General features: G+C 41.3%; 6 protein-coding genes across 7 annotated transcripts; 3 read left to right on the top strand and 3 right to left on the bottom strand.

Annotated features, from left to right (window-relative positions):
* The first annotated feature begins 560 nt into the window (after positions 1-560).
* Positions 561-2415, top strand: LOC306779989 (transient receptor potential cation channel subfamily M member 1-like). Its single transcript, XM_079272133.1, has 5 exons — positions 561-669; positions 767-980; positions 1284-1408; positions 1510-1681; positions 2023-2415. The coding sequence occupies exons 1-5, from the start codon at positions 667-669 to the stop codon at positions 2199-2201; spliced, it is 693 nt and encodes a 230-aa protein (XP_079128259.1). The 5' UTR covers positions 561-666; the 3' UTR covers positions 2202-2415.
* A 2259-nt stretch (positions 2416-4674) lies between these two features.
* LOC306783950 (transient receptor potential cation channel subfamily M member 1-like) lies at positions 4675-10708 on the top strand (the record flags this gene model as incomplete). Its single annotated transcript, XM_079277755.1, has 16 exons — positions 4675-4839; positions 4940-5074; positions 5203-5253; positions 5373-5513; positions 5607-5636; positions 5732-6024; positions 6259-6487; positions 6645-6776; positions 6875-7006; positions 7116-7244; positions 7370-7621; positions 7741-7915; positions 8594-8738; positions 8835-9040; positions 9193-9325; positions 9418-10708. The coding sequence occupies 16 exons, from the start codon at positions 4675-4677 to the stop codon at positions 10706-10708; spliced, it is 3639 nt and encodes a 1212-aa protein (XP_079133881.1).
* Positions 10709-11033: 325 nt separating this feature from the next.
* LOC306791691 (ras-related protein Rab-8B) lies at positions 11034-14375 on the bottom strand. Its single transcript, XM_079288543.1, has 8 exons — positions 14195-14375; positions 13556-13616; positions 13409-13469; positions 13248-13325; positions 13014-13103; positions 12845-12910; positions 12699-12749; positions 11034-12141 (listed from the first exon to the last, which is right to left on the bottom strand). The coding sequence occupies exons 1-8, from the start codon at positions 14316-14318 to the stop codon at positions 12049-12051; spliced, it is 624 nt and encodes a 207-aa protein (XP_079144669.1). The 5' UTR covers positions 14319-14375; the 3' UTR covers positions 11034-12048.
* A 526-nt stretch (positions 14376-14901) lies between these two features.
* On the top strand, positions 14902-16470 carry rps27l (ribosomal protein S27 like). Its single transcript, XM_079275835.1, has 4 exons — positions 14902-15012; positions 15683-15791; positions 15982-16092; positions 16203-16470. The coding sequence occupies exons 1-4, from the start codon at positions 15007-15009 to the stop codon at positions 16229-16231; spliced, it is 255 nt and encodes an 84-aa protein (XP_079131961.1). The 5' UTR covers positions 14902-15006; the 3' UTR covers positions 16232-16470.
* On the bottom strand, positions 16466-19576 carry dnaja (DnaJ heat shock protein family (Hsp40) member A). Its single transcript, XM_079275712.1, has 8 exons — positions 19449-19576; positions 18995-19135; positions 18252-18426; positions 18051-18155; positions 17716-17943; positions 17388-17618; positions 17182-17282; positions 16466-17099 (listed from the first exon to the last, which is right to left on the bottom strand). The coding sequence occupies exons 2-8, from the start codon at positions 19124-19126 to the stop codon at positions 16884-16886; spliced, it is 1188 nt and encodes a 395-aa protein (XP_079131838.1). The 5' UTR covers positions 19127-19135; positions 19449-19576; the 3' UTR covers positions 16466-16883.
* Positions 19577-21419: 1843 nt separating this feature from the next.
* On the bottom strand, positions 21420-25609 carry idh3a (isocitrate dehydrogenase (NAD(+)) 3 catalytic subunit alpha). Of its 2 annotated transcripts, XM_079296972.1 has the most exons (12): positions 25534-25609; positions 25237-25302; positions 24761-24823; positions 24565-24648; positions 24230-24344; positions 23852-24039; positions 23436-23569; positions 23237-23339; positions 23042-23106; positions 22817-22901; positions 21927-22079; positions 21420-21838 (listed from the first exon to the last, which is right to left on the bottom strand). In XM_079296972.1, the coding sequence occupies exons 1-12, from the start codon at positions 25558-25560 to the stop codon at positions 21755-21757; spliced, it is 1167 nt and encodes a 388-aa protein (XP_079153098.1). In that variant the 5' UTR covers positions 25561-25609; the 3' UTR covers positions 21420-21754. The 2 variants fall into 2 exon arrangements, with proteins under 2 accessions (XP_079153098.1, XP_079153099.1); XM_079296973.1 differs by lacking the exon at positions 25237-25302 and having other exon boundaries at positions 25534-25607.
* Positions 25610-26096: the final 487 nt, after the last annotated feature.

Genomic DNA, 26096 nt, shown 5'->3' with positions numbered 1-26096 from the left:
TTTACTTTACTAACGAATTTGTAATTTGTGTTAATTGTGTAAATTCAGCTCCATTTTTACGATGAGTATTGTTCTAAATAAATTAGAAACCATTTTAATTTACTTAATCAAGACACCTATGACTGCAGGTCATCAGACATTAATCAGGATTATATTTCAGAGGGTATTGTAGGACATGGTTGCTGTCCTGGGCTCCGGGAGCAGCCAGGCAGTGCCGGCCTTTGTTCGCCGAGGCACAAATTTCCCAGAAATGGGCACACAGTCATTAAAGAGCCTGTGCAATGTGTGTTTGGAGGAAAAGACATGGCCTTCATGAGCAGACTCAACAAAACACTTGGCTCAGTTGCTTCTAATCATGATTCAGTACTGGATAGGACACTGCTCGGGGATTTCTATGCGTGATCAACGCACATTTTTAAGTCTACATCCACACAGGGCCCAGGACTGACGGGTTTGTTCTGTGATCTATGTAGATGTTCCTGTGGTCAGCTGACAACGCAACACGTGGCCATCCCTGCTGGTGCCAACTCGCTAGAGGAAGCGAACCAGCTGGTGCAGATTGACACCCCAAAGGATAAATGGAGTGTGATCAAGCACACCAGGACCTACCCAACAGACACCTACGGCTTAATAGAGTTCCAGGGTGGAGGATTCGTCAACAAGGCCATGGTGAGTCTAAGCGATTGAAAAATGAATTCACAGTGACTGTGTGGTTTGATTAGAAATAACTCACATTACGGTTCTCTTCCCTGATTTTCTCTCCTAGTATATTAGAGTCTCCTATGACACCAAACCTGACAACCTCCTGCATTTGATGGTGAAGGACTGGCAGTTGGAACTGCCCACCCTGCTCATCTCCGTCCACGGAGGTCTCCAGAACTTCGACCTCCAGCCCAAACTCAAGCAAGTGTTTGGCAAAGGCCTGATCAAAGCTGCCGTCACCACCGGAGCTTGGATCTTCACGGGTGGAGTCAACACGGGTAGGACGCTGACAGTTCAGGATAATGCTTTTAATGTTCGCTTCACAAAATAACAATTTGTGACATGAGAAGATTACCTTTGTTCTAAATTGTCAATAAATAATACCTATTCTGCAATTTCCTAGGAGGGATTTGACTAACCCATTGTCACAGGTTTAAGCAATGTAATTAGAAAATTCATCACAAATGACTACCGTGTGGCGGTGCGTGTCAGTCACAGCACTGTATCCCATGACCCAGCTCCATTAGGCAGTTGGAAGAGTCATTATTCATGTTTACCATATTTTGCTCTTTACATCTTAGGGGTGATCCGTCATGTCGGAGATGCCTTAAAGGAACATTCCTCCAAGTCACGAGGGAAAGTGTGCGCTATAGGAATTGCTCCTTGGGGGATCCTGGAAAACAAAGAGGATCTCATCGGAAAAGATGTGAGAACCTTTTCTGCTTTTAGTTTCCAGAAAAAAAAGATGCTTTCTTACTAATATTTCTTCTTAAAACATTTCAAACTAATTTGTCCTTCTTTTACCAGGTAAACAAACCCTATCAGACAATGGCAAACCCACTGAGCAAGCTGGCTGAGCTCAACCACAGCCACTCCCACTTCATCCTGACTGACAACGGCACCTGTGGGAAGTACGGCTCGGAGGTCAAACTCCGCCGGCTGCTGGAGAAGCACATCTCCCTGCAGAAGATCAACACGCGTAAGTCAAACAGCGCTCCGCAGACATCATAAAGCATCGTCCATGGTGTGTTGGAGTGTGTGCCAGAGTCTTGTTGGACATGCGGGTGGAGAGCTCCTCTGTGGCCTGTGGGCTTCCCTTTGTCATCCTATGCCTGGAGCTCGGATAAGGCAGGGACAGCAAAGGGATGCTCAACTGTCACCACTGACTTCACTCCCTCCTCCGGTTTCGTCTGTTCGCGCCCATCAAATCAATGTGTTCTGCTTCAACATTTCATTCTCAAAATTCTGTTATCATAAGGTGACACTTTGGTGATAAAAGTGTGGATGAAAGGACTCAGTGTTTCTGGCTGTGTGTTGCAGGTTTGGGTCAGGGGGTTCCTGTAGTGTGTATGATAGTGGAGGGAGGCCCCAACGTGATCTCCATCGCACTGGAGAGTCTGAGAGACGATCCTCCCGTCCCCGTGGTGGTGTGCGACGGCAGCGGCCGAGCTTCCGACATCATTTCCTTCGCACACAAGTTCTCAGAGGAAGGAGGGTGAGCTTTTAGATGATTTCTCCTTTACTGTACTTGGACAGCATTCCTCTGGTAAAAACAAAAAGCTCATATGTTCTCCTTGAATCTTCTTTTTCCAGGATGGTTCATGATGATGTCAGAGAGCAACTTTTGGGAACTATTCAGAAGACTTTCAATTATAGCAAAAGCCAGTCACAGCAGATCCTGCTCATGGTTATGGAGTGCATGAAGAAAAGAGAACTGGTGAGTATAGAATCAACTGAAAAATAAGGTGTTGATATCTTCAAGATATTCCACAAGTATTATTTGAAAGTAACATGTCTGTGTCAATCAATAAATATCTCTGAGTTGTGAATTCTTCTGGTCTCCATCGTCATTTATCCATTCCACTGATCTGTGTATTACCATTAACATATTGAATAAACATAATCCCCACAGCGTGCTTGTCATCTCTCCTTGTGGTCGTGTGCCATTATGTTCATGCAATCTGGGGCATTCGCAGCTTCACTACATCATCAACCCTCATGTATAGTATCAGCACACAGCTGTAAAGTGGTGGTGGGTGGCTGATTCTGGAGAGATAAACTGTACTTCAATGGAAACAATGCAGAGAATTGCTGGAGACCTTGGCACATGAATGGCAGCAGCATTTGTGAATCTCCATCAGATTTTTGCAAGTGATGTGATTAGTGGTTTGTAATACCCAGCGTATATATTTAATCTACAGACTGCATACATTTGGGTGGGAAAGATCAGCTCACATACCACCTGCTTAGCAGAGACTTTTACTTCATCCAGCCACACTAAGCATGCAGCACACAGATGGAGGAGAGGATCCATCTCCCTAATCCTCAGCCAGGTTCTCTTTCCACTCCCCATGTTTTTTTTCAGTCCTCAGAGTGCTATCACTTCACCAGTGACTCTGCATCCTCTATCCCCAATGTATTAGACCGCCTAATGCTCCAACATACTCAGATAAGCAACCTAAACTGCTTTTTTCAAAGATCATACAGCTGTGGGCATTTAGTTTTCACTGATACCCAACCCAGACAATCTGACAGAGCCGCCAAGTTGTTTGAGCTCTTTATAAGCAACTAAAAGGCCACACTGCTGCCTGCTCTTAATCTAAAGTGCCATGACTAACCTACAGGTGAATCAGTGTCACCGTCCAGTCCCCAAATAATCCTTTCATCCTAAGTGCATCCCATGTGAACAGCTGGGTTTAACAGATAGAAACACTGATTTAGAAGGCTGAAATTTGCTGTGATGCAACACCAGGCTGCAACATTTAACCGAATTAGGAGTTCACCAATATAACAGTCTCCCTATTTGCCAAAAAGCACACAGCGCATTCCTGCACCTGTGTGAAAGAACAACACAAGTTTTCAGTCTTCATTATCAACGCATCCCGAGACCAGTCCCGACATCTCTGGCGCCGTGCCACATATTCATCCCAACGTAATCCCATTTACCATGGCTGCGCATGTGACAGACCCGTCAGCATAATTTCATTTGATATAGTCGAGTCCATAACAAAGAAAACACTAAGACTAAGAAAATGAGCTTGTTCAATGGTCAGTCTGCAGTGAGAGGTCTCGCTGAAAGAATCTCCCATCAGTTCATCACCACATGTTTACAGCTGCAGTTACAGCGGTTCATTCATTCATCCATTCGTTTCGGTGGTTTGTTATCAACTGATGAAACCATTACAGTATCAGGCTTCACGTCTGCTGTCGTTTCTTCTCGTATTTTTCACATGCAGATCACAGTTTTTCGAATGGGTTCTGAGGCACAACAAGATATTGAAATGGCCATTCTTACTGCCCTGTTAAAAGGTATTATCTGGCTACACCACAGCAGACAAGTCCACATGTGTGTGTGTACTATTACTTCACAGCCATATACTTTTCTTGCGATGGACTACATGCTTGCTATTCTCTCTCCGTCTGTCCTTCCATTTCTTTTGCATCAGGCACAAACGCAGCAGCAGCTGACCAGCTTAGTTTGGCTCTGGCCTGGAACAGAGTGGACATTGCTCGCAATCACATATTTGTTTACGGACACAATTTACCAGTAAGTGGGGCTCACATGTGAATAATGTAAATGAATCATTTCACATGAGTGCAGTACAGTTACAAAGCTGGTAACGATGTATTTAGTACAGAGGGAAATAATCCGATTTTGAAATGGAGTTGCTCAAAGTCCCCCTACACTCAAAATGTGTTTGGCTTATTGTTACTTCATGTTGTGGAAAAAACTGATATTTATTATTAATATTCAGAGCAGAGTAGTTTTCAACTATATCTTTAAACAACAAAGTATCCTCGACATATAGCAGAAGCACAGAGAGATCGCCTATAAACTGTGTTGTGTTTCTCAGATCATCACAATTCCAGTGATTTCATCAAGTACCACTAATGGCAGAAAATAAATTGATATTTTTATGCTTAAGATTTATTTATTCACTTTATTCCCTGCTTGGTAAGCCTGCCGGTGCCATGGTCAACTCTACAACGTCTACCTACCCGGCTCAAGAGAAGCAAAAGACTTCTGCTAGCGCACCTCAAAACAAAGCCCGGGCAAAGAAGGGAAAGGGGAAGGGGAAGACAAAGCCTGAACTGCCAGAGGAAACAGACCCTAGGAAGTTGGAGTTGAGGTGTTGGGTAAGAGTGTTTATGGCAAAAGCTCTCACTTCAGTTCAAAATATGAATATATAATGATTGCTGTGATGTGTAAATGCTAAGTCATCTATCTTACTCTAAGGTGAACTCTCTGGAGCAGGCTATGATGGACGCTCTGGTGCTCGACCGAGTGGACTTTGTCAAACTGCTCCTTGAGAATGGGGTCAGCATTCACCACTTCCTCACCATTCCCAGACTGGAGGAGTTATACAACACGGTGGGCCTGAGACGCTACAGCAAATTCAAATGAGACTGAACCCCTTTAAAATACAGATCTGACAAATATGAAAAAGGTTGACACTAATTACATAACCTTCTTCTTCCTCCTCTTCGCTCTTCCCTCAGAAACTTGGCCCCGCTAATACACTGAATACTGTGGTCAGGGATATCAAAAAGGTAAAATCATCTGTCCAATTACATTTTTTCTGCACAATGTCTAACATTTACGACTTTTTCAGGTTATACATCATCTTGAGATACTTGCTATATTACATATTACACTGGTGGTTTTGCAGGGAAACCTTCCTCCAGATTATCAGATCACTGTGATTGATATTGGTCTGGTGATGGAGTGCTTCATGGGGGGAGCTTACAGGAGCAATTACACCAGGAAGGCTTTCCGCAACCTCTACAATAATTTGTATGGACTAAAAAGGGTACGCATGGGTGGAAGAAAATAACTGATAACAGCTCGTTCATCATATTAAGTAACCTTTTGGTATTAATGATGTTTTGCTCTCTTCTTGCAGCCGAAGGCTCTGAAGCTTCTTGGAATGGAGGTGGGATATCCTTTCCACAACAAAATCTGTCAAGTCGCTAAAACAATACAACCCACACAGAACAATAATCCATCCTCATGTTTCCATGTTGTCAGGATGATGAACCAAGGTCAAAAGGCAAGAAAAGGCAAAAGAAGAAGAAAGAAGAAGAGGTGGAAATTGACGTGGATGACCCTGAGGTCTGTCGATTCAAGTTCCCCTTCCATGAGCTGATGCTGTGGGCGGTGCTGATGAAGCGCCAGAAGATGGCGCTGTTTCTTTGGCAGCGTGGAGAAGAAGCTCTGGCGAAAGCCCTGGTGGCCTGTAAACTGTATAAAGCCATGGCCCATGAGTGCTCTGAGAGTGAATTGGTGGATGACATCTCCCAAGACCTGGAGAACAACTCCAAGTCAGTACATGTAACATCTCTCACAAATGTTTCACCTGTAGCTTTCACGAGGTATTTTCTACCCAAATAAAAACGCACAGGTGCATATCACTCTTTACATTTACGTTTCCTGTCCTCTACTGAACAGCAATATCTGTTGTCATTTGCTTCTTTTGCATTCATGTTTTTCTGTGATCTCAAACTTTTTGAGTGTGCAATAAAGAAATGTACATCATAGTTTCCTCTCTTTCATAGAGAATTTGGCCAGCTTGCCTACGAGCTGTTGGACCAGTCCTACAAGCGTGACGAACAGGTGGCCATGAAACTCCTAACATATGAGCTGGTCAACTGGAGTAACTCCACCTGCCTGAAGCTGGCTGTAGCTGCTAAGCATCGTGACTTCATTGCCCACACCTGCAGCCAGATGTTGCTCACCGACATGTGGATGGGCTGCTTAAGGATCGGCAAAAATCCCGGCCTCAAGGTTGATGCCACAATATGTTTTCCTTTTAGGCATCCATGAAAAAATATTTCACAATAATAACAACATCACTCGTCGTAATACGTGTAGTATTGCATTTAAGTAAGAGTAAAATAACAACAAACTCACTGTGTCTTATAAAAACTGTTTTCTCACCAAGGTTATTCTGGGAATCGTCTTTCCTCCTCTGATTCTACTGTTGGATTTCCGTCTTGGAGATGATGCATCCTATCATGCACCTGGAGACAAAGAACAGGGAAAAGACAAGAATGACGACACCAAAGCCAGCAAGGTAATTCATTAATTTTACACACACTGTTTGAATACTTTTTCTTTTTCAAAGGGTAAAAAACTATAAGCTGAAACTGAGAGTTTGCTGTTATGTTTTAGGACCCTAATAATGATGCAATTTCCCGAAAGGGGGATGAAGAGGAGGGTAGTACTAATGTCCGCAAAATCCCCATTGGCAAAAGGTTCTTTGAGTTTTATAATGCGCCATTCACCAAATTCTGGTTCAACACTGTAAGTTTCCTTCATTTAATCAAGAATGATTTCTTATTTTGTGTCACTTAGAGTGTAGTGACTTAAATGCAATGGCATTTGGGGTATTTTATTCTTCTCTCTTCGACAGATTTGCTATCTGGGATATTTGATGTTGTACAGCTACATAATCCTGGTAAAAATGGAGCGATGGCCATCTTTACAAGAGTGGACTGTCATTGCATACATCGTCACACTTGGATCAGAAAAGATCAGACAGGTACAAGCCATGAACTATGATACATTTTATCTGATTTGAGTCCTTATAAGTGTAATACATACATATATTAGAGATATTATCTATATTGTGTGGCATCTGCATGACCTTTAAACCCTGATGTCTAGATTCTGATGTCAGAGCCGGGGAAGCTGAAACAGAAGATAAGTGTGTGGCTGGAGGAGTACTGGAACATCACAGACCTGGCCGCCATTTGCACCTTCCTTCTCGGTCTAATGCTACGGCTGCAGCATGAGCCTTACTTGGGCTACGGCAGAGTCATCTACTGCATAGACATCATCTTCTGGTACATTCGTGTATTGGACATCTTTGGAGTCAACAAATACCTGGGACCCTATGTGATGATGATAGGGAAGATGGTAACAACATTTGGTGTTTCACAACTCATGTGACAATCACATGACAGACATGCAACACAATCAGAATGAACAGACGTTTACACGAACGCTGTCATTTATATGTGCTTCTTGTCTTTCAGATGATAGACATGATGTACTTTGTGGTGATCATGTTGGTGGTGCTTATGAGCTTCGGGGTGGCTCGGCAAGCCATCCTTCACCCTGATGAGGCGCCAACATGGCGCCTGGCCAGAAACATTTTCTACATGCCCTACTGGATGATCTACGGAGAGGTTTTTGCGGACTCGATAGACCGTAAGACTAGAGTTCATAGTAAGATTCTGTTTCTTGATTCTGGGCAGATGATCAGTGTTACAGTATTTTTCCTGTTTCAAATTCTGTGATGTTTATGAATGATATAATACACTGTAACCCCTCAATACTTTGTCTCCCTCTGCTGGCATATTTATATTGACCTTCAATACATGGTAATCATTTTTGCATTGAGGAAAAGCAGGATATGTATTATTATCTAATTTCCTCAATCATGATCATCTGCCTGTAAGTTGTTTTTCTGTCACTGTTTCTTCTGTCAGGGTGAAGGCAACAAGCAGCTGTCGAAAAAAAAGCCTAAATTAGCAAGGTTATTAAATATTGAAACAGATGTTTTCTGAGGAAGTTACTGATCCTTCTGTTTGTTTTAATATTCTAAAAAATATATATTAAAAATAAACAATCTTTAGTGTTTGATGAGTTGCAATTTGGAGAAACAGTTTGATAACACCAGTCCACTCTTTCATGGACATCGGCTTGATCTTGACAGAAGTGCGATATAAAAACAATTGTGTTTGTTGATTCTAACGCTTTTTCAATGTTTCTCCAAGTCTATGCGATGGAAATCAACCGTGAGTAGTGCTCAAGCCAAAAATACATTTCAAATCAGCTAAAGAGCTCGGAATAATTTCTACAGCTGGAACTTTTCTTTCGCTGCAGCTCCGTGTGGTGAACATCTATATGATGAGGATGGGAAGAAACTGCCTCCATGTATCCCTGGTGCCTGGCTCACACCTGCCCTCATGGCCTGTTACCTTCTGGTGGCAAACATTCTTCTGGTTAACTTGCTCATTGCCGTGTTCAAGTAAGTATGCCCCAATGTCTAACTGCTCTATATTGTTCTAGAAACATCTGCTATCACAGTGTGCATACTCACTGGTCTTGGTTTCCTTTTCCACAGCAACACTTTCTGTGAAATCAAGTCCATTTCCAACCAGGTGTGGAAGTTCCAGAGGTATCAGCTGATCATGACGTTTCATGACCGTCCCATCCTGCCGCCACCTCTCATCATCTTCAGCCACCTCTACGTCCTCTTCAACAGGCTGTTTCGGCGGTGTGACAGAAAGAGACAAGATGGGGAGTTGGAAGAGAAGGACCGCGGACTCAGTAAGTCACCTCTAATGATACCAAAAAAATACACACAAATTAATTTAGGCTCAGCCTGGATCACAAAAAAAAAAATCATGTTGCAGCCCTTATAAAAGTACAGGTCAGTGTTGGTTCTGACTGAAACACACTGACTGATTTGTTTCTACCAGAGCTCAGGCTGAATCCAGAGGAGCTAAAAAGTCTGTATGAGTTTGAAGAACAGTGTGTGGAGGAATATTTCCGTGAGAAAGAGGACGAGCAGCAGTCCTCCAGTGACGAACGCATCAAGGTTACCTCAGAAAGGTGAACACCCTTTTTCATGCACGGCTCAGACATTTCTAAGCATGTTGATTACAGTTTATGCTCACATAAACTATTGTTTCTCTGGTCTGCAGAGTTGAGAATATGTCCATGCGTCTGGAGGAGGTCAATGAGAGGGAGAACACGATGAAGGCCTCCCTGCAGACAGTGGATCTGCGCTTGGCACAGCTGGAAGAGATCCACGGACGCATGGCGGTTGCCCTGGAAAAGCTTGCAGGGGTGGACAGACTGGAATTGACCAGAACCCATTCACGAAACTCCGCTGTATGTGACCAGTCCTCCCTACTGCGCCAGGGCAGTATTAACAGTGCTGACGGTTACAGTCTTTATCGCTTCCACATGGATATGGAGGAGTTTGCATCGAAGCAGAAGGACACAGATGAGACAAATAAAACTGGCGTAGCAAGACAGAGGAGTCTGCGGCATGCCTCCAGTATTTGTACTCTCAACACAAAGGAAGGTGTTCAGACCTTAGAGGTTGGTGGTTTGGAGAGATCACGACCAAGTGTGGACATTCTCATATCTCCATGTGAACCAAAGCCTGCCTCTGCATTGAGTCAAGATAATATATCCAACCTAAAAGAAGGCAGCACAATGCTGCTAGATAGACTGCAGCCTTGTTCTCCACCAAAAAGAACTAAATCCTTGAGATACTATCCAGTTGAAGACCAACCCATTTCTCCTTTGACAAAGAGGAGGGCTATGAGCACCATCATTGTCAGCCCGCCTGATGAACCCGAGGAAGCAGATGAACCCACAAAGAAGGCCCAACTGCCATCTGGAACCTCCTCTTCCCCAAAGAGGACTAAATCATTGAGATATGTCCCTACTGAAATCCAAAGCCAGACTTCCCCTATAAAAAAGAGAGCGATGAGCAGCATCATCTACAACCCAGCGGAGGCAGGTGATGATGTGCAAACTGCAGACTACAAGTCAGTTGTGGAACAGATCACTAAAACACCAAAACAGTGGCCGGCAAACTTGGAGTACGAGGTGCACCCGAGCACTATTGGTCACATGCCTAAAGTGTCAACGGTCAGAACTCTCTCCCAGCAGTTCCAAGCTAGCGCTGCACCTACAGAGCCTAAAAAAGAAGCGAGTCAGACGGATCATATGCCTTTAGAACGCAAAGGAGCTCGTCCAACAGAGGAACCCGCAGCACACCAAACAAAGATGAAGGCCAAGCGAAATCTCTCAGACGCTACCGAGTATCTGACTGTAGCTGATGAAAAGAATTTTCCGTCTCACAGATCGCAGAGCTTTAATGTCAGCAAGACGAAAGAAGAGGTGGTTGGCAAGGAGCCCACAGCCTCAAGCAGCGAGAGAGACCTGGTTGAAGCCTGCAGGGTAGCGGGGGACGATTAGGGGACGAAGATGAAGGAAGAAGATGATCCACAGGAAAATAAATGAGAGCCACGAAGGCAGGAGGGATACAACAGAATGAGGAAAAATATATTTATGGAGGAGGAATTGAAAGCTACCGGCGATGCAGAGAACTAGCCGGCCTTTCAACTGGAGATTACCGAGTTCATGATTTCACATTAATGATCAAAGATAGAATGACAGTAATGAAAAATCATTACCAAACTGACATTTTCCGTCATGCATTTAATGTTAGTTGGCAGTGCAGAGTTGGGAAAAATAACAACATAACTCTCTTTGAAAGATCCACTTTCTTTACTGTCTTTCATTGGTTTAACGTACAGTAACTCAACATCATTCACATTACAGCTTTCCTCAGTCATTGTGTTTTCATGTTGGATGTCTACATTTTAGGGTGAAAATAAAGTACACACACAATCAGTTAGTTGTGCCACAATCATGACACAACATGAACATCAAAAACATTAATTCAAATAGGATTGACACTTTCAAATACTGTCTGTAAACATGTTCTTTTCAGATACTCTAAAATGTGCTGAATAATGTTCCACTCTGAGGTAACCCGATATAGCTTTCATGCAAATACTGACAATCACATAACAATATGTAGTTAGGTACAGCTCCTAAGAAACAAACTACCTCTCGCTGTCTCATTTTGACACAGAAACCTGTTTCAACGAAGGTTTCCTGAAAAAGACAGTAGGTTATATTTACACATATTTTTGTCTTTCCTTTCACAACACTGTGACTCCTTCGAGGCACGCATGAACAAATAGAAATGGTGCCGGTGCAACAGGAGACCGTAGGCATATTAGGATACATGAATTTACACAGACAAGTACAATCAATGCTGAGACGTAAATATGATAATAGTGTTGATAAAACAATGCTACAATTTATGAAAGAATCTGCATTTTCCATTTTTTTCCCCCCACATTTATAAGACAACTATGTGGAACTTCACATCATATTAAATAAAGTCTATTTTCAGGACATCCAACAGAGGTATTATAAAAGCCAACAGAATCACTGCCTCCTGTGAGCAGACTCTGCAGGGCCAGCTACAAACCAATTCTGAGGATCACGCTCAGGTCTTTTGCATGACAGGATATACAGTATCAGGCCTCATTCCTTATTGATCCTCTTCTGGTCAGCAGCAGATCAGGATGGCATCCCAACCACTCGTGAACCTGTGAGCTTCAGCCGGCAGTAAGGAACTCTGAATATTACCACTGCTGTCGCTGCTGGGAGGACGCCCGGAAGGTTGGAACCAGAAACAGCAAAGCCACGCTAGAGAGCCGTGAACACTGGAGGCGAGCAGCCTAGAGGAGTGAACACTTGAAGAATTTGATCCTCTTCGACTTTTTGTCTGTGATCTTGACTGGTTTGCCTGATCCTCCGGCATTGTTGTCAGTCTATCAGGAAAAGATGTGATAGTGGAGAAATGTTATAAATAAAGTAGGCCTTCACAGGAAGTGTAGCACCTGTCAAGGTTGTAGGTTTAGTTCCTGCATTATATTCATATCAATCGAGCAAATAAACATAATTATGAAACTGGTAATCAGGCAAACATATAGAAATGTTATGTTTTATTGCAGTACTATCAATAAATTAATGTTGATTCAAACATTTTGTTTTCATTAATAGAGCGCTCGTACTTTAACAAAGATGTTGTATAAGCGTCTTTACAACAAAGCACAGTCCAGGTACAAACATCAGTGGCCTCTTTGTAGCCTGAGAGGCGAAACACAAGCACTCGCTACTGCTTACAAAGCTCATCTGCTGAGTGAAGGATCATTGAAAGCAATGAGCATATCATCATTTTTATCAGCTCCTCTTATCTGAAAAATGGCGGCTAAACAGTAAGAAGACTGTTTCAAGAGATTCCAGTGAATGAATATGAATCTGTGAAAAGTGACGTGTCCCCACCATACCCAGTGGAATCTATTCATAAAATATCTTAATCACTTACTGTCTTTGAGCTCAGGTTATGTAATATGTCTCTTCCAATGTTATAAAAGGCCTGGAATGACAAATAAAAAACAAAATATATTAAATGTACATATTTATTCGCCATGTTAGATGGTTCTTTCAGGGTAAAAAAAAAAATCAGCTTACCTCTTCTACATTTAGGCTAGACTTTGCACTTGTTTCCAAGAACTTCACTCCATAATCAATAGCCAGCTAAGTGAGATAAAAATACAAAAGTTAGCGTGTCATGCAGCCTGCACAGCATTTCAATTTGTTTGGGACTGCTTCTTATTAATGACCGGCTGCAGGAACTCACTTTTTCACCTCTGTCTTTGGACACCTGTCTCCTGTCAGCCATGTCACATTTGTTACCCAGTATCATCTTCTCCACATCAGACGAGGCATGCTGGGAGTTAAAAAGACTCATTACACAAAGTTGTGCTTATGTTGGCGCAATATCAGACAGCAAGTACAACCAAATATAAAGTCATTTTTTTATGAAGAAAAACATCAGTTCAACTACTAATACTAGTTTAAATTCAGTGCTCACCTCTTCAATATTTCTAATCCAGTTTTTTATGTTTTCGAAAGACTTCTCATTGCAGATATCATAGACCAACATAATGCCCTGTGAAGAAAAACAGTCCTCATCATAAACAATAATTCCTTTGATATGTAAGATAAACCCAGAGGGAGGGAGTGCTAACATACCATTGCTCCTCTGTAGTAAGCTGTGGTGATGGTGCGAAACCTCTCCTGCCCTGCAGTGTCCCTAAAAACATCAAATTCATTGTGAACATTGGTGTCACACTCAGATTTCTTTTAAAAAGGAAGAAAAAACCCTCAAATAACACTTACCAAATTTGAAGTTTGACTCTCTTTCCATCCAGCTCTATAGTTCTGATTTTGAAGTCAATTCCTGCATTTGAATAAACAGGCACAGACAGAGGCTGGTGCTTACTGCATTGATTAATAATTACATGTGATTATAAAACATTTTTGCTCATCTAAGATGCACCACAAACCAGGCACTTCTCCCCTTCCTGAACAATAACCTTTGAATGGACTGTTAATCACATGTCATGTCGTAGGATGACATCATTCAATGTCACAGGACAACTAGCTGCTGCAGTGTACTGTAGAGCTTAATGGAGGACATAACAATATTTCAACAATTCTGAATGGAACAAAGAAGGCCTCGTCTGTTAATAAGGTTTCCAAAGGTCAAACATCATGAGTACAGTTTTTTGATCTCATTCCATATTTAATATCTGGTGCCTATAAGCCATCAAGGACAGGTGATCGCTATAATGAGTCTCTCCCATTGTCTTGCTCCCATGCAGTTACTGTCGCTTTAACAAAGATGGGTAATAGAAGAAAATATGAATAATAGTCCTAAATATTGACCACCACGTGTGCAATGCTGTAAAGCATCGGTTGATACGGGCATGCATTATGTCAGATTTATATTTAGGGGCGGCAGCAGGGTATAATCACCTATTGTGGATATGAAGGTGGTGTTGAAGGAGTCCTCGCTGAATCTGAACAGCAGACATGTCTTGCCGACTCCGCTGTCTCCGATGAGCAACAGCTTGAATAAATAATCGTACGTTTTCGCCATTTAAACACACCGTAGACTCCGACGTTTTGCTAATAATAGGCCGTATTGAGCCGGGGTCCCCCGTCTGGAAATCCTCAGCTGTCTGCGGTAGACTGAGGAGGGTGTCGTCACTTTCTGCTTTGCATCATGGTCTATGTAGTTTAAATGGATAAGGGGAGAGGATTCACTTTACATGCATTCTTCTTCTTTTTAAAAATCACTGTCTAATATGTAATGGGCGAAATACTAACATCGCGGTGGGTCGAATACGTCCCTGAATTTTTCAGCTTTTTGATCAATTTATATGAATACAATGTAAATATTATTTTGGGTTTCTTAGTGGTCCAACGTTCGTTATCTATATGACGATTTCAATAAAGTCCCACATAAACACATCTGCTGTTTTATCAACTGCAACAAACAGGATGCAGGTTTCCAGATTTCTTAAAAGTAGTTAATGAGAAAATGCCAAACATGTTCAAAATGCAATATTGCCATCGGTTCCTCACCAAACCATTTACATTTGCAAAGAAGTATTTTGTTTTAACAAAATTGCATTGAAGGACATGCTCGTGTATTTTAACATATCCTGTTTAGAAGATCCAGGGATGTCGCAGGTCTGCCAGCAACAGTTCCAGGAACTGCTCAGCCCTTCTTTCTCTTCCACCAGCTTACGTATGCGTCGGACAGCGAGCATAGCACTGTGAACATGCCTGTAAGTTACGCTGTTTTTCCGTGGTGATTTATTTTGTTCGAGTTAATATACTGTGATGTCAACTGTCAATGCATCTTGTCGACTTCCCACCGTCGCACGGTGCGGTTGTGTTCGCGGTGTGTAGCCTCGGAAGTTGTGTCGATATGTAGCAGCAGCAGCACGTGTAGTTAAAGTTAGCTTAACGTTAGCCCTGTGTGGCACGGGCGGCGTCTACTTGCTGGAACGCAACCGTAGACGTGTGAAACGTTCTGCGATAGAGCCTGTTGTGGAGTAATGTCGGGCCAAGAAACAATCTGTAACAATAACGTGTATTTTATTTTATACAAGGTGGTTAGTCTCACTGGATGTGGTGTATAAACACAAAGGCAAATTAACAAATTAATCTGAAAAACTTCAGCGTTAGTTTTCGTTACTGCCAACGTCCACCATGGTAAACGTCAGCTAGCTAACATCTGGATTTATTTGTGTGTCATACTAGACTAGATTAAAGCACAGTTATATAGCTACGTGACATTACATTGTGTAACACAGGAGTAGCGTTGTTATAAAACCGTGCATAAGCAATGGAAAGATAACGCTCTTATATTAGCTCTTTCACTTATTTGATTGAGGTCAACTTACTAAGATCTGTCAAATTAAATGTCATCTATGAAATGTATTTTCTCTGTAGCTCGCCAGAGACCTCCTCCATCCTTCAATTGAACTTGAGAGAAGACAACATAAAAAGAAGAGACTCGTCCAGAGTCCTAACTCCTACTTTATGGACGTGAAGTGCCCAGGTACAGTAGATTTAAGTTCTGCTGGACGTGTGATACATGCACAAAGAACAATAGATGCTGTTATTGTGTGTGTGTGTGCGCGTGTAGTCACACATTGACTCATCACTACACTCATTTGTCCATTTTCTACGCCACATTATTCATGCTATATATTTGCCCTATTGTTTGACAGTTAAATGTTTCTTTGCAGGCTGCTATAAGATCACCACAGTGTTCAGCCATGCTCAGACGGTGGTACTCTGTGTGGGATGCGCAACAGTGTTGTGCCAGTCAAGCGGAGGAAAGGCCAGACTGACTGAGGGTAAAACAGCCTAAGATGTTTAATCATTGTTGGATGAATTCCCTTTATAGATGCAATATATCTGTCAATTGTAAGTAGAAGGCCGACTCACTCTGATTTTTGCTTCACAGGTTGCTCTTTCAGGAGGAAGCAACACTAAAAAGGGATTGTACACTTAATCATGTCTGTAATTAAGCTGTGCTGTTGATGAATCCCTTGTTTTTACATTGATTACAATGCAGTTGTGCATTCACTGATGGCTGGTTCTGTCACTGTACAGATGTCCAACCTTTATGTATGATGAATTTATAATCTAGCATAGCAAACATTTTTAAAATGTAAGATGATTCAAAATAAAATCTCATTTAGGCAATAAAGAAATCCGTTCTAAAAGTTGAAGCATTCTGGGACTTTTATTGAGAAATGAACAAAAACAGTTTGTCAAGATTGAAATTACCTTCACAGAAAGCATAGAAGTAGTCCGTTGGGCTCCTGAAAATATATGTGCCGTTGATTTCTTAGGAAACACGCACAGATATAAAAAGACATGGATCGTAAAGAACGAACAGACGGGACGGTGAGCCAAAATACAGTTTTGATAACTTTGGGAGCACAAATGAAACGTACGAGTACTCCACTTGCATATATACCAGGAGAGTTGCTCAAAAAACAGCTTTGGCAGCCATTTTAAACTTAATGTTACTTATTTGCATTATATTACTCTGAAAAACAGAACTTTAAAAGCATGTTCACAAAAAAGAAAAGAATCCAAAACAGAAAACCCACATGCTCAACAACACATTGTTTTACGATTACTGCGTCTGACATTGCACTCCACTTCTGGGACCCTCCTCGTCTTCCTCATAAGCTTCCCCACTGGCACTTCTCTGTTGCGTCCGCACATCCACCTCACAGAGTTGCACGTCCTCCATGTCGTCGGTGATCATCACTTCCTCCCTGGGAGGAAGCAGTCTTTCCAGCTGGAACACGAGATGCTCTGGAAGCCAGCCCGTCTCTGGGAATTCCACCTGCAGGATGAATTACAATTAGCTTCAATTAAACTTCTCTACAACCAAGAATGAGATTTGTTTCGTGTTCAGTGTACGTTACCTGGAACTGAATGAAAAGCTGCCCCTTCTCAAAAGGTTCCTTGTAAATTGGCACGCCCTCATTCTGAATACATTTGACGGCATTGTGCTTGATTACTTCGCCTGTTGATAAAAATAAAAACAAAACATTTGTTGATGACATTTTAATTACAAATACGTTCGACTAGAGAAGGCAGCACTGGAGACCAGCAAATAGCCATCAATTACCCGGCTGCGAGGTGATGATGAGCATTCGGTCATCTAATGTTTGAATGGTCTTCTTGAAACCACACAGAGCCTCAGCCAGTTTGATGTTCATCTTCATGGTCAGATTGTTGACTTTTCTCTGGAACACCGGGTGCTCCTTCTGATCCAGAACTATGATCACGTCCCCGGGCTCCAATCCGGGTTCCTGGTCGCCTTCTCCAGTGAATGTAATTTTCTGACCGTCTCTCATACCTGCACAGAACATTCATCTTCAGTTTAGTTTGCCCTGCAGACGTATTTACACTACGATATAAAATAGGAGTATCTCAGATAGGGGGAAATAACATACCTTTATCAATGTGAACTTCAAGAACTTTCTTCTTGCGTTCTACTTTGCGTCCGTTGCAGCTCTTGCAGCGGTCTTTAGAGTTAAATTTCTCGCCCTGTCCCTGGCAGTCTGCACACATGCTTTGGATCTGCTGGATCATGCCCGGTCCAATCTGTTGCATCTTCACTTGTACTCCTCTTCCTTTGCAAGTTGAGCACTTCTCCAAGGCACCTTTCTTTCCACCATAACCTGTATCAAAAGAGGAGATTGACATTTATTGAACAAAATAACATACATTTACATTGAATATGCGATTGAAAATGTAAAAACAATATCAATATATATACACTACATACCTTCACATTTTTCACAAATCACACTCTTTTGAAGGCCAAGCTTCCTGGAGCTGCCTTTGTACATCTCGTCCAGTGTAACACGAAGCTGATGGACAACATTCTTCCCTACAGGAAAGGCAGATATATGCACGGTAAACAGTTGTGCAAGCCGTGGGTATTTGAATATGTATGCGGTCTGCTGCTAGATTACTTAAATCCTACCTCTTCTTTCTCTCTGCATCCTTCCTCCACCTCCGAAGAACATGTTGAACATGTCCATTGGGGAAGTTCCTCCACTCATGCCTCCCTCTTTGATCGCTTGTTCTCCTCCTTGGTCATACAGGCCTCGTTTCTCTGGGTTTGACAGCACCTCATATGCTTGAGATATAAGCTTGAACTGTGGTGATGAAAAGAAAGCACTTTTTGATACCAAGACTGCATCTAAAGTCTTCTTAAATAATGAATCGACTATTCTTTCTGACAATGACTGATATTTAGTGGCGCAACGGATCATAGAACTCACGGTTCGGATCGTGTCACGGATCAGTCATGAATTATATCAGCAGAAAAGAAAAAAAAGGGAGCAAATAAAGCTTTTACAGATCCCTGATCATGTTTTTTTGCCACCGATACTAATTGTCGATCCATATTGTTGTTTGATCACAGCAGCTGGTCTGGATGGTTCCAAACTCTTTTTTTTTTGCTACCATCCCAAAACCCTCAACATTTCTAAATTGTATCCTTTTACTTTATTTTTTTCCTCATAAAAACACACAAATCAAATAAGGAAATAAAAGATCGCATTTGTATGGATCAAAACAAATATTATAATTAGTATCTTCCTGTACTTAACCCGAGGAGCTGTGAGACCATTCCAGAAAGGGGGTAATTCAACAAGGCGAGCAGTTTAAAATTAGAAAGGGCGACACCCTCACGTTAGCTTTATGTAACGAGCGCTGACTTACCTTCTCGCCCTCATCGGGGTTCTTGTCCGGGTGATATTTCAATGCCAGTTTCCTGTACGCTTTTTTAAGGTCATCTTGTGAGGCTTTGGGATTGATTCCCAATAGATCGTAGTAGCCGGTTTCGTGCACCATGGTGACAACCTAAAACCAAAAGACAGACATTAGCGTACAGATCCAATGCTACAACGTGGAATACACATCCACCGCAGCCAGGACGTGCGCTACAATGGTAACAAATAATAACGGATGGTCAGATTTAACGTTACGCTTACAGAGAACGTGAGGAAACGTTATAGCCACCGGCAGCAGCACGTGTGGTTTAACGTAAATTCCTTGCAACCATATAACGTTGGTTAAGAGCCTACGTTGTGTTCAAGCTTGAATGAAACGGTTAGCATTAATTTGCCGTATAGATAACGCGAAATAGCTGTTTCCAATCACAGCCTGTACTCACTTGACAGTTGATATTAATATCCTCGCTTTCGCTGAGGCTGGTGACGGAAGATGGCTGGTTCTTATGAAGGCTCTACCGTACAGAACTTTCTGGAGAGCTGTGGGAAGACAGGCCGCCGGAAGTGTCGTTGGACCTGAAGAGGAGGGGGGGGGGGGGGAGAGAGAGAGAGAGAGAGAGAGAGAGAGAGAGAGAGAGAGAGAGAGAGAGAGAGAGAGAGAGAGAGAGAGAGAGAGAGAGAGAGAGAGAGAGAGAGAGAGAGAGAGAGAGAGAGAGAGAGAGAGAGAGAGAGAGAGAGAGAGAGAGAGAGAGAGAGAGAGAGAGAGAGAGAGAGAGAGAGAGACTACTCAGATCCTTTACATAACTGGATAATTGATGCATTAATATGCATCACTTTGTGTTGTAGCTGATGAAGTTGGGCCAAACACATTAGAATGTATTTGTTAACTATAGTATGTTGTATTAATAATATCTGCAATATAAGTACCAACTAAAGCGATCAAATAAGTGATTTTTACTGAAAAGTAAAAAAGCAATATGGTAAAGCTACTGTGGGTACAATTACTAGTTTTCCCAGATCTCCCTGCGTTGTTCTTTTAAATAATATACAACATGCAAACAAATTTAAGAGATGAGTTGAATAATGTAGTTTTGACAAAAATGACGATTGACCGAATTAGAATATGTATTGTTAAGGCTATTTTGTACTTAACTTGTTGTAGATAAGCCTGATAACAACTTTGCTAGAAGTTTCTCCTACATCCCCCATGAAGATGATGGAGAAAATAAAACAGGCAATCAGTGTGTGTGGATATGTGAAAAAGAAACTGACACAGGCGATGTCAGTCGGTCTGGATGCCAATCACTTTTTAAATATTTAAATAATTCTTATCCAATGTAAGAAACTCTGGGAATTAAATTACCCACCAAACAGAAAACTTAAATGCATTTTTCAAAGAGAAAATGTTGTGGTTATAAAATAATAGAAATCACTATTTTCTCTGATAATGCTGTGGTAAGGTGGGTCTGGCTGTCAGTACAAAATGGTCAACATACTCTGAGGAGACAGGCGAACATTTTCATGGGCTTCCTCAATATGAAAGACAAAATAAGAGAAGCTTTGGATGAAGACGGATGGCTGCATTCTGGAGATCTGGGGAAGACAGACTAATAGGGTTTCTAGTCCATCACGGGGAGAAGAAAAGAGTAATCTGAGCAAATTAAGCTATTGCAAGAAAATTGCTCATCTTTGGTCACTAGCTCACATTCTGCGCATTACCCACACTTGAGTCCATGTTGTTCTGGCAGAACAGACGGATCTATTATCCTTGTTAGGAGTCATGTAATGTCAGGGTGCCCTGTCTCTCTCTTCATTCAGAGCTGATTATCACAGCTGTTCCCATAGAGGGAGCAGTGGAAAAGGAGATCATCATCAGCAATGCCATGCTCATTGGGGACAAGAGGAAGTTCTTGTCAATGCTTTTAGCACTGAAGGTGATGCCTTATTATCCAGATAATGAAAAATGATATCGGGACCATATTTAATTTATTCTCTTAGGCAGAAATATTTCTTATTAATTCCTATTCGTTTCTGGTAAACAATGCATTTGTACTGCTTTAAAAATTATACCAGTTACTTGTACGATAGGATGTTTTTGTAAATAATATGTGGTATTCAGTATATCGTTGATACCGATTTGGATAAAAACTTAACATGGACATAACTTCCACCAGGAATCTAATCACACAGGTGTCACCATCATAGCAGCGGAGATGGTTTATGATACCCACAAGAATTAAAAGTCTAGCATTTCTAATGTCATCGTAATATTTTTTCTTTATACATTCACTGTAGTTGCAGCAAGAAAAACAGTTTCACATGAAGTTTCATAATAGAGATTACTACAACAGTTAATTTACTATGTTTAAATCATCAAAGCTTTAATTTCGTAAATGAATGTGAAATATATCCAAGAACATAATTTAAGGGTTTGACTTGTTGACATTCTGAATGTACAGATGACATCTTTTGTGTCAAAATAGCAGTGTTAATTACATAAGACAATAGTTGAAATGTAGCCAATAAACAGACAATATCCACCACAGATTAAACAGTTCAGGAATAAAATGCATATCACATATACAGTAACTGATGCTCAAGAGATAGTGCAACAAGAATAATGAAACATTTGGAATTTCTAATCCCAGAGTGGTTTTTTAAAATACATATCATGGATTAAAATGTGCAGTATGTGCAGATACAACTTGACATGAAACAAAGTGACCCTAACAAATAACTTGTGGTCTTATTAAACCAGATCTCTCACTTGTTGACATATTGCTTCTGTGAATTCTGAGCACTTGGAGTTTCCTCCCAGGTCTTTGGTTAGAACCTTGAAGACGGACAATAAAATCACAATAAATCAAAATGGAAACATACAACCAAAATGGCATTTCTTTCTTTCGTGACAAGTAGATTACCTTTTTGTCTCGAATGACGTCAAAGCAGGCAGTCTCAATCTTCTTGGCGTGGCCATGCAGGCCCATGTGCCGCAGCATCATGACCGCACTGAGCAGCAAAGCGGTGGGGTTGGCCATGTCTTTCCCTGCTATGTCTGGGGCAGTTCCATGAACCTGACAGGAGACATGAATCACAATCTATCATGATGGTTGAGATTTTATGAAAAGATAAGAAACATGAAGAAGACAAACTTCGATGTGATTAGCTAACTCTGGGGCACAAAAGGGGGTCTGCACACTCCAAATGGTTTATTTCTCTTGTAAGGCAACATTTCAATCTGTATCGTCCTCCGCAGGTAAATGCGAAAGACAAAACAGGCCTCTCTTGTCAAGGTAGCAATCAACCCAGATCACCATCACCTGCTGGTCCTCGAACAACAGGGAAAAATATACCACAAGGTGGCGATACAGCACTCATAAACATAGAAAAACCAAAAAAATATATGTCTATAGAATACAATGTTAAATATAACAGAACCTGAAAAACACCTGGTGGTCATTTGATAAGAAGGTAGTAAAAAAAAAAAAAAGAAAAAAAAAAAAATGATATATATATATATATATATATATATATATATATATATATATATATATATATATAAGATGAAGATCTTTGCAGATCGGAAAAAGAGAAAGAGAAATTGAATTTACCATTTGGAGCCATTTGGAACTGTGTGCAGACCTCCTCTGTGCCCTACAGTTACATTTTATTGTCTCGCACATGAGTATATTTGCCAGGATGTGCACACACTTCTCTCTCCTTAACTCACTCATCCCACACCACAAACTTCTACTGTGCAACATGTACTTTGGTCATCACAGTCTGACAAATGGGAATAAAAAGAACATACCGACTCAAATATGGCAACACCATTAGCGCCAATGTTTCCACTAGGAGTCACTCCGAGACCTCCAATTAGTCCAGCACAAAGATCACTGTAATGGTAAACACACACGGTTACCTTTTTAGATGTATTCTTAGTTTGCTTTTTGGTCCACTTCATTGAGGAACAAAAATAATGGAGAAAATATGACTTATTAGTACAACAAGGGCAACATGTAAGAGGTTTACTTACCTCAAGATGTCGCCGTACAAATTCGGCATCACTAATACATCAAACTCTGTAGGATTCTGTACCATCTATAAGAACATGTATAAACCATGCAACTTATTAATTAATAAGCAAAACCTCCAACTAAATATTTCTTTATATCCATCTGAAACATTACACACATAAAAGCAATTCATAACAAATGCTATTGGGACTTACTTTAAGGCAAACAGTATCCAAGTACATCTCATGGAATTTCACATCTTTGTGCTTTTCAGCAGCCTCTCTGCATTTTCGTAGGAAAAGGCCATCAGACATGCGCCTGTAAGAAATGTCAACAGAGGACAACCATTAGATTTGAGCAAACAGCTTTAAAATGACAAATTACTTGAAGTAATTTGTACTGAATACAACTTACATAATATTGGCCTTATGAACAGCAGTAACACTGGCCCTCTGATTATTTTTGGCATATTCAAAAGCATACTCTGCGATGCGTTGGCTGGCTTGCTCTGTAATGAGCTTAATACTCTGTACAACCCCATCAACAATCTGAAAAAATACAAATCCAAGAGACATTCAGGTAAAATATGTTAAGTATAACTAGTGTTTGAGCTTTTTCAAAAACAAAATGACAACGGTTCAATTCCTTAACATCAAAAGGTGTCTTCACTGGGGAAGCAAAACAAGACAATGAGATACAACGTTTAGATCTATTAAATGAAATAAGCCTTTGTGAGTGAGGAAATAATCAAAAGAACAATGTAATGTATGAAAAATAAACTGTAAAGAATGGAACAACTGAACAAGTTATGTGCTGTTAAAGGGTCTCACCACATGTTCAATCCCACTGTATTCGCCCTCAGTGTTCTCCCTGATGGTGACCAGGTTCACGTCCGTGTAGGGGGTCTTGTAGCCCTCAATGGACACACAGGGGCGCACATTGGCATAGAGGTCAAAGGTTTTCCTCAGCAGGAGGTTCATAGAGGGATGGCCAGCAGCTATTGGCGTCTTCAAAGGACCTGTGGATTGTTAAGCAATTCAATATTATGTACTAGAACAGGGATAAGAGCTAAACCAATGTGTCATGTTTGTAATGAACAGTAAAGTATCAGTCCCGTATTTTTAAACCTCTTTCCAACACAAAGGATGAAGTTATTTTATCGCTCTTGTAGTTTCTTTAAGTAATTATAAGCCTATTAAACAGGTTACCTTTGAGGCCAATTTTGTTCCTGTCCATCGATTCTTTGGCATCAGGAGGGATCATCCACTTGCCACCAGGTCCTTGGATGGCTGTAACATTTCTCTCCTCCCACTGAATAGGTGCCTAGATTTAAAAAAAAGAAAGTGTATGTACAGAAAAAAAACACTAGATTAGTTTACATTATGGAGCTTTTTCCGAGACTTTAATTATTTATCTGATTTGTCTCTTCAGTATTAGTGCTGGAGTAATGCAAATACAGTGTTATCTATCGCAACCTAAAGAAAATCCTTTTTGCCGTTTATTGTTCCTGGTGAACAATGATGTTCGGCAGCAAAGTACTAACTTCAGCTACTTCAAATATCTTCATGACGGCAGTGGAGATCTCCGGACCAATTCCATCCCCAGGGATTAAAGTAACAGTTTGAATCTGTGAGGCAGGACAAAGACACATAACATGCAATGATATAAGAATAATTACCCACCTCAGAGTCACAGTTGAATACAAGCAAAATGTGTAGCATTAAAGGAAAGCTACATACTCCACGCGTGAACGTCCTGGGTTGTGGGGTCTCTTTCTTCAAAGCTCCAACCACTCGTGACACCTGACAATCAAAAATGGCCACGGTTTGTAAAGGCAAAATGAAACACTGCCCCCAACAAAGAACAGCAGTACCCAAGAATTGTGCACTTATGTTAGACTACTTGATCTGGATAACTATTCCTCTGTACTGCACTCTTTTTGACCAAAAGGTACATAATCGCTGTTGTGCACACATGACAAGCAGTACAATTACATGAAGCACAAGCCATTAATGTGTGGATGGATGGAGAAGCATGACTTGGGAGAAATTAGCAAAGGACGTCCTGGAAGAGGAGACATGATCCCATTCACAGCAGGGGTTGTTAAAGCTTTGATTAGCATGTTCATTGCATCGAAAAGGCAATTTTCTATTGTCTTGCTCAGTATAAGTGACTTAATGCGTAACGTTGTGCTGAACCATAGTGCTGAACTTACTTCCTGAGCCTTGATTTTATCCTTGCCATTGAGCGACAAACCCCACTGTTTTAGTAGGTTAAGAATCTGTAGATGAGGGACATTTCATTGACATCTGTTGAGCAATCAGCTACAAACTAACTTTTACAACAATGCATGATCCAATAAGACATGTAACAGCTATAGCTAGTTGCATGGGAAGGTTACGTTCGTATCTGGTATGCCTGCAGGTTTAGCGTCACTGGATTCATCTAAACACAATGCCATGAGTTTGGTGCAATACCTAAAATACTATTTCCATATTTCCCCCGTACATACCGCTGACCTCCACGCCGTCCCTGCCATCTTCAACTAGCCAAGGTCGATGCAGCAGAGTCAGCAGCAGCTTGTCAAGCTCACCGCAACACAAAGCGGATGTCCGGTCGGGACTATTTCCTCCCGAAATCAACCCTCATTAAATAAATCTCAGCATTAGTTCATGGCATGATGCATGACAATTTAAATGATTTTATGGATGCAACGTTCAGTTATACACTCTTTTAATTTATTCTACAATACTGACTAATTATACACGTAATGCACCTTTAAAGACAGGATGTCCTCATGCTGTTATTCTGGATATCTTCCCGGATTAGCAATGACATTTAGGGAAATTACTTCCTCTCAAGTGATACTTGAAAAAAAAAACGAAATGCGAGTTCATGAGAGGAAAAAGCGTACTTGTGATCATAAACGCGATAACGACTGATTGCTGGTCTGAATAATGAATGGACTGCGAATAGAATTGCCGCACAGACATCTTTGCACCACCAAGTGGCGCCACTGGACCGGTTCTCAGAGTCCACGTACGTGTTTTCTTTGGCTGTGGATGTGCAAACAAT

The sequence above is a fragment of the Melanostigma gelatinosum genome, assembly GCF_949748355.1.
Source record: "Melanostigma gelatinosum genome assembly, chromosome: 1".
NCBI classification, from domain to species: domain Eukaryota; kingdom Metazoa; phylum Chordata; class Actinopteri; order Perciformes; family Zoarcidae; genus Melanostigma; species Melanostigma gelatinosum.
This window is presented reverse-complemented; position numbering and strand designations above follow the sequence as displayed.